Source organism: Arvicanthis niloticus, chromosome 8 (assembly GCF_011762505.2).
Source record: "Arvicanthis niloticus isolate mArvNil1 chromosome 8, mArvNil1.pat.X, whole genome shotgun sequence".
Classification (NCBI taxonomy): Eukaryota; Metazoa; Chordata; class Mammalia; order Rodentia; family Muridae; genus Arvicanthis; species Arvicanthis niloticus.
In genome coordinates, this window is record NC_047665.1 from 42,331,022 (window position 1) to 42,339,454 (window position 8,433).

At 41.3% G+C, this 8,433-nt stretch overlaps 1 gene segment (V, D, J or C); it reads right to left on the reverse strand.

Moving 5' to 3' along the window:
- Positions 1-5,452: 5,452 nt before the first annotated feature.
- LOC117714024 (T-cell receptor gamma chain C region 5/10-13-like) overlaps positions 5,453-8,433 on the reverse strand; it is a 20,115-nt gene continuing 17,134 nt past the window's right edge. Inside the window, 2 exon segments of the C gene segment in view lie at positions 5,453-5,991; positions 7,786-7,830. Of these exon segments, the coding sequence occupies positions 5,849-5,991; positions 7,786-7,830 (188 nt within the window).

The window sequence follows — 8,433 nt, forward strand, 5'->3', positions numbered from 1 at the left end:
CCAACAAAGTGTTGAAGTGTGTCACAGAGTGTGCAGCCAGAGCCAGATTTGTCCTGCTTGTGTAAGAACAAGGCCTCAGATTGAGGCCTTCATATTGTATATAGGTTGTAAATATATATCCTGAAAGAAGCCTCAGAGGCCCACATTTCTAAGAAAATAAGGATTAACTTGGCCAGATTGTCAGTGCCACCTGTTGGCTTAATTTCAAACACGTTCCTAACGTGTCTTAAGGTCAGCGATGCTGTGAGGTAAGGGATCGATGGTACCTCCCTGTTACACTGTGGATGGAGAGGGTGGGTGAGAGACTTGTCTGAGATGGCACAGCATAAAGTGTGTGACTGAGCTCACATCCACCCAGTCATACCCCAGGGACTTCTGCAGCTCCCCATAGGGATGCATCTCGAGGGTGTTGGCACTTCTGATAGGAAAGCTGTGAGCTCTAGTATGGAGGACACTGCTGAGTGTCTTCATATGACAGGTTAGTCACTTGAACATCCTCATGCAGGGACAGTATGTAGCAAGCAGAGGGCAGCAGTGCTTCTAGACATAACCACTGGGGAAGAGGCTATGGGATTGTGGCTCACAAAGCAAGGGAAGGCAGATGGGCCGCTGGCCCAGTCGGTGCCACAGCAGATGAGCCCGTTCTTATCTGTGACACTGTCAGCACACAGCACAGCAGCTGAACACACCAGAGGAAAATCTGTCAGCATGAAATAATCAGGTTTTATGTTAAACCCTTCAAAATAAACCTATATGTTGTCATGCCAGTGTCCTTTATGAATCTCTGTCACAGCCTGCCTGCAGTACAGAGTTAGGAAAATGGTAGCAACACAGCACTTGGCCTCGGGCCATCACTCACTGTGTTCACTCTTTCTCTAAGTGTGAAGAACCCTCACAGCGAGTCCTCCAAGGAAGACAGCTGAAGTGGTGGATCTGCTCACTGCTGGATGCTGATGAGCTAGTGAGTTTATTTATGGTGATACCTCATGGACATTGCTCCACCTCCACTCACATCATCCCTGCCTGTGGCCATTGGGTCATGCTGTGGTCCTTCTTCTAGTCTGTGAGTTTTGGTCTGACCTGATAATGAATAACTCAGTCTTGTGCTGCATCTGAATCAAAAGACTGCTTAGTATATTGAAATAACAATTTTGTGGTAAGTGAATACCTTTTTATTTCAATTCTCAGAATGTAGTTTTTTGTTTCATGTCTCAGATTTCTTTTGTATTTCTTTTTTAACTCCTTACATTTCACTTGTGTTTAAAAACACAAGTGAAGGAAGGAAGTGAAGGAAGGCTGTGAGGCTCCACCATTGGCTGTGTCATGCTAGGAAGGCTACTGCATGCAGCAGCAATGCTTCACACTTGGGTGAAAACAGGCCCTGTGAAGATTTAGTCCTGCGTATGCCCTGTTTCAAGAGTATGCCTACCTCAGCCCGGCCACAGGAGTCTAGCAGGAAGGCTGGGGTTCAACCAAGAAAGGCTACTCATAGTAAGAGAGCTGCAGGGAACTCTCCAGGTCTATTCTTGGGACAGGACCTCAGCACTCTTTCTCAGTAGTGTTCTTTCTCAGCACTGACATCTGGCTAGGCTTCAAGTACATGAAATTGTCACTGAAATGTCACCGTATTTGCACTCTGAGTTAAAAACAAAAAAGTTAAAAAGTATCAGCATCTGATTCTAGCTGAAGCAGCTGAGAACCGAGTGTCCACCTTAGGGAGTGTGACTCTTCAGTTTGACAGCCACCACCCAGCATGAAGCTAATTTTTTTTTTTTTCTACTAGCCATGGCCGTTTGAAGCGGAGCAGCGCTGGCTGTGGTTTAACTGCTCTTATTTTCTCTTCTAACACCCTAGCTACCCTTTGTGCTGCCCCAATCAGTAGTGGTAGGTTTGGCTTTGAGCATTTTCCAGGAAGCAACCACATTGACCAAGCAGGTAAACAGAAGATGTCTGAGAAATTAAAGCCACCAACCATAGCAACACCTTCCTGCACACCATTAACCTCCAGTGTTCCCTCCTCCCCTGCAACTGACACTCTACTGCTGAGACTCGGGAGCCCAGCTAGACTCTGGAAGGAGGATGCTGAGATGTCTAGCTGGTCATGGCCTCACAAAGCTGCTGCTGCTGGTTGTCAGGTCCTTGTCTGTATTTGCCACTGCAGAAAGAGTTCCATGTCTGGAAAGCTGTTTTAGGAACTTGGACTGAGAAAGTCTGATGAACTCAGGACCATCAAGGAGTCATCTCTGAGTCTTGTTCTTGAGTTGCTCCAAAATGTAGCTCTGCCTACTTTCCAAAACCTGCTTTTTAGACTGAGGCTGACTGTAAACAACCCTTCCAGTGTTAAGGTTAGATAGTACTGATTCAACTGTAGTTCTGTAAGTGTCCATTAGAAAAGGTGTGTCACAGACCCTGAACTCTCATCCAGCTACCACGTTTAGAACATTGGGCTTACTCTCTTGGCTTACAGAAAAGCACTAAGAGATGCCATGTATTACTGCACAGTAGAAAATGGGGAAAGAACATGAATAGACACACGTAAACAGATATAGAAACAGGCGTCAAACTGATGAAATGTTTGTTTTCAGAAAAAATAAATTGATGCCATCGTAAGATCGTGTTTTACACTTGAAAGGCTAACCTAGCACTGAAGTTTGACAGGCCTCTTCCAGGTATTCACATACGCCTGGGCTGCACAGCTAAGTTGGGCTTTCTGAAGGGGGATTTGGCATGTCTACTCAGGATCACTAGAGAACATGAATATGATACTTAGTCTGTTATCGTTCATATGTGCAAGTGTGCATGTCCACATAGAGACAAGCCCAAATGTTGATTTTCAGGCACTGTCCACTCTCGGTGGCCTTGAACTCACCACATAAGCTAGGCTGACTTGCCAGTGAGCACCAAGAATATGCATATCTTAGCCTCATCTGGGTTGAGATTAAAAGTGCATCACCACCATTCCTGAATTCCTACAAGGGTTTCAGGGATTGAGTTTTCATCATTATAAAACATACTTTTGTTTTGTACAATTTATTTAATTGCAAAATAAAAAATCTACAAAGTGGTATACATCAGTAGTAGAGAAAACTCCAAGGTGTATTGTCTAGTTTTCTCTTTGCTTTATAATTGAGCCATGGAGTTTCTAAACTAGTTGTAGTATATAGTTGAGAAGTATTTGAAGGACTCTGCTTACCAGTGCACCATGGGTGTATAAGAAAACCTGAAAAGCTTGTTAGCCAAGTTCTCCCAGCTGTTGAGATGGTTGGAGCACACTCAGCTCTTTCTCAAAGGCCTTTTGAAGTTTTGGAAGAAAGGCTACTGTCCAGACAAGAGTTTCTGCATGTGAAATTGTAGAAATCTTTGTTTTATTTATGCGTGCCTTTGAGTGCAGACTTCGGTTCCTAATTTTTTTTTTTTATCCTAACCTGTGGTATGTAGCACAACAGCCTTGGTGAACAGGAAGTCTGTGTGGAAGTCAGTTTTGTGTAAACAATCTGTGACAGACTAGCCTCTAGCTATGTAATTTTAACAACAGCATACAACCAGGTGATGAAAGGCGGATCATTCTCAGTCAGTTCTTAGCCTGATGAGGAAGATTTTCCTGAGGAGTATCTTTTTCTGCTCTATAGCCAAATGATTTAGAAGGCAAAAGAGCTGGGCTTTTGAACCCAGGATGCCTTGGGTTCCTTATTTAGGAACTTTGCTCTAGTTCTTAGCTGCATAGTTATGGGAAGGTTTCTTGCTCATGTCGGCCTCAGTTTCCCAACGTACAGAATGTCATTTACCCTTGTCTCACTGTGTATGAATGAGATTTAAAATAAGGTTCCATGTACCATGATCAATGTTCTTCATTAATCTTTCTGCAATTGAATTTGCAGGTGCATAGAAACCAGAATATGTTCTCTAAATTTCATCATGAGACTAAGTCATACATATAATGTAATGTCTATTTCACATAGCTGGGAGAAAAAAATGAATGCTTCCAAAGATTTAAAAATATTTAAGGAAAATGTTTACAGTGATTTGAAATTTTTACAGTGTAGACATTCATCAAGCATGGAATTCTGTAATTCTGTCTTCTGGATCACTGTGAGAGGGGAAAGACTAAGAGACAGACTTTAAAATGCCTTTGAAGTGTGATTTCTGGTCCTGGGTCCTCCCATCAAAGCACACAGCTTCCCTATATGTATCAATTTTAGTGAACAAGCCTTGGATAAAGAAGAAGGATGCACAACTCTTCCTCCTCAGAAATGTATTTGGCTTCATCTGAGTCTTCCATGTGGCGAGTCTGAGGATTTCCAGAGCTCACTGAGTGGAAGAGCTACGTGTCAGAATGCTGTTCACATCCTGAGAACATTAATAATGGCCCCCGTGGTACCTGCATCCCATAGCCCACTTCATTAGTGCTCTCCCAGAAAGAGCAGAAAGAGCAGGCGTATGGTAGGGACTCACGGGTGAAGGCAGAGCTTCTACTGATGGCAGATGGGGAGACTACTGTGATTCCAGAGTAGGGCAGAGTCTTTCTCAAAGAAGAAAGACTGAGAATTGATGAACAATAGGTGACCTGGAGTATATGTAAGGAAAAGAGTCTTTCAAGCCCTTCAGAAAATTCTTGAGATGATTCAAACCATTTGTTTTATTTTTCTCAGTTGAGAGTGACTTAGAGGAAGGCACATAATTGCATAAATTATCTATGTCTATAAAACAAATGCACCGAACTCAGACAAACCTCATTTTAAATTATGACTGGTAATTGAAAATCGGTGAATTTAAATGTTCTATAGGATAGTATTGTATTCATCAGTGCACTCTTAGAGAATTTTAATTTGCCTGGTGCATTAGAAGCTAAGTCTGTGCCTTTGTGGTAGCCACTATTTCTAAGTTAGAGTCTGGAACATAACTAGAGGCTCTCAAAGACTGGCCAGCACAGAACTTTATTAACCCATGTAATGTACACAGCTCCAGAGGACACATGACTCTCATTTTCTTGCACAGTATTTGATCTCACACAGGTTTTTCTAAATTCTAGATCCAGGGTTGAAACCTAGGTTCTCAGGTCTACAGTCCATATGTTCATCTCCTCTATTGGCTTTCCTCCTGGGGTTTGGGCAGCTCTCCTGTGAGCAATGTGAGGATTTGGAGGCATGATGCTGTGAAACAGGCAGAGTTGATGACACAGCACACATCCTGTTTCCATGACAATGACTTAAACTAAATGACCTAGTTTCCCCCTAGAGAGCAGTCCCATTGGCTTCTGCACGTAGCCACACTCATAGGATCCACTGTCCAGAATATTTTCCCAACCATCATCTAATATTTAGGATTATAGTTTTAGTCCTTGTTACCAACAGACATAAAATGTCTGATTTTATTTGTCCTGTTTCTTTGCACTTTGAACCTTCAATCACTGCCACAAATAAAAACACACATTACACCAAAGGTAGGCTGGATTTTTAAAATTATATTTTATAAAACAAAGCACATAATTCAAGTTCAAATGAAGTTATTTAGGGCATATGAAGTAGAGGCTTTGGAAGCATTATCTGGTTCCAGGGCATGAAGTGGGGTGACTAGGAGCTGCAGTTTGTGTACATTTGGCCTGTGATGCTAGGGGATACAAGAGGGACTGAGAGACATGGGTCAGGATGGCTGGGTGCTTGGAAGCTATTTGTTGGAGAGTGAAGTTGATCAGTTTCTTCTCTGCTGTGAGAACTATAATAACAATACAAAACCACACACATGTGTCCTTGTAGAGGTCAAAGCCAGCAAGCAAGCCCAGATGGACCCTCAGCAGATATTGAGATGCAGGAAGGATGAAGACAGCATGACCCTTCTCTTTCATCATTCATTATGAACGTTGACCATCACAAGGCACGGATGTTCTTCTAAACAGACAGCATACAACAAAGGCCAAGTGGACCACACTCTTAAAGAACAGGATGAGGTAGGTGTAGAATACAGAGGTGGTGGTGACCTGAAGCTGCAGCATCTCTAAAAGAATCCTGGAGTTAGTGTTATCTGCTCTTTTGACAAAACAGCACACATAGGCAACTTTTCTTTTCTTCTGGTGACCTGCACTGAGGGACAACTCAACACCTACTACTCTTAGCAGAACCAGCAAGAGGAGTCATCTTAGAAGTCAGATTAATAACAACCCTTGATAAGTTCATTTGGAATTTTCCTACTACTGAAAAGAGAAGTTGCACTCGGGGTAGATGGATCCATTTGAAGGTTAAGTGGAGGATAAGTTTAGAAAATTTCACTTCTGGCATATCTAAATAATAACAGATAATATCCATCATGTACAAAACAAATTCTAAATAATAATCTAACATCTTTGCACATGAAACTTTCAACTTTTAATAAATTAATAGCTTTTTGTAGAGGAAGAATTTCCATTTCTATTTGCAATCAAAGAGAGGGCACAGAAAAAAATGGTTTGCCTAATATGAATTGAGTAACCCACAGCCTAAGTCTTTGTCCACAGAAGTGACTTTAAAGAAATGTTACTTAATTTCTTTTTATATCTCCAAGTATTACTATCATTCCAGACATAAAAATATAAGTACAAATACAACATAGAACATCTGAAGCATTGTATATGAAGCCTGCAGGGCTCCTTCAGAAGACACTGACTATGGAAACCCTATGTTAGCTCAGTGGGATGCACAGGAGATTATAGAAGAGGACTCTAGAGAAAAGCCTGAGGCAACCTGTCAGTCCAGGTTTCCCAAGACACTCACCCATCTCTCTCAAGCCTTTCATTAGTATATAATGGGTAATTGGAGTTTTATAAGAATTATATGCTATCATCAGTTAATACAATGATGGAATTGACGAGCCACAGCAGCTACTTAATGAGTCAAGGTCATGATTCTTTCTGGCCTGAAGATAACAGATCTCAAGTAATAAAATGTTTTAACTCTGTCCTTGGTCAGGTCCATTCCTCATGTGGCACCTCAGATCTCAGCTCTTGTCCTTGAGGAAATGGAAGAGTAGTCATCCCTAGAATAAATATATGAGTCTCATCTTGGTGTATATATCAGGAGAAAGGAGCAGAAACTAGTACTCACCCTGTTCACTAAATATGATAACTGTGCTGGGCATCTGACACTATGGCACTCATCTCTGTAACTGGGAATTTAGGGTGATCATTCTCCATTGCCAAGTGAAGCACATCTTGCTTACAGAATGGAAGTCACTCATGCATACATGTTTAGATGGATCATTAGAAGGACTGGACACAGTATGAAGCCCATGCTCTTCCCCATTCATATAGCACTGCACAGAAGACAATACCTTATTCTGTGACTTAGAGGGAAGATGCAAAACTGAGTAAGCGATCAAGCTGCCATTTGGTGATCTGCATTGTACCCCAGATCTGAATGTGTGATACCTGACATAATATTAGCTCACTAACCACACCTGAACTATAGAGTACTATTACAGTGTATGAGAGGAGTAACAAGAGAGATACACAAGACATACACACAGAACACAGCTCAAGGGTCTTTTGTCTAAAATGGACTCTGTAGGTGTTAGGAAATGTGATTACTAGGGGGGAAAGTAGTAAAAAATCTATGGCCCCTAATCAAAATTATATTGTACGAAGAAACATTGTTGATATGACTAGGAAATGATGGATTAAATTACAGTATCACTCAGTCTTGACTGCAATTGCAGCCATTGTGGCTTTACTTTAAAGCAGAGGAGCTCAAACCTAAGATGATTGAGATGATGTTCTCTGTGACAAGATAAAGGTAAAGAGAAGAAACAATGACGTACCCTTTCTTCCTCTCAAGCAAGCGTCCCGATCAGTAGCACTGTTAACTAGAAGAAATGAGAACAAGTTCTAGTGAGTTACCATTGCTATTATTTGACATGTGTGTGTGTGTGTGTGTGTGTGTGTGTGAGAGAGAGAGAGAGAGAGAGAGAGAGAGAGAGAGAGAGAGAGAGAGAGAGATTGATTGTTAGACAGAACTGATAATGAAAGTTCATACTTTCTGATAATTGCTATACCAGGCAATGTATTAAGCAATTCATATTCATTGTATTTAATTCCACAATAGAACTTAAATGAGTTAAATTCTGAATGACTCCATGTGTGAGAAAAGAATCAGGCTTAAATGGTGTAGTCAAAAATCTCACATGATATTTTTAAAGACAGGGTCATTGCTTGGGAAATAAAATAAATCCATTGGTAAAAGTGCTTGTTTTGAAAATATAAGAATCTGAGTTTGATCTCCAGAACCCATATAAAAATGCTAGTCCTGGGTGCTATGTGGTAATCACTGTGCTATATAATCAGAGAAAGATGGGCTTCCTTAGGCTAGATGGCCAGACAGCCTAGCTTGATGAACAACCTGTCTTAAAGAAGGTGTTTAGCATTTCAGAGGATGACATTAAAAGTTTTCCTCTAGCATGCACATGCAC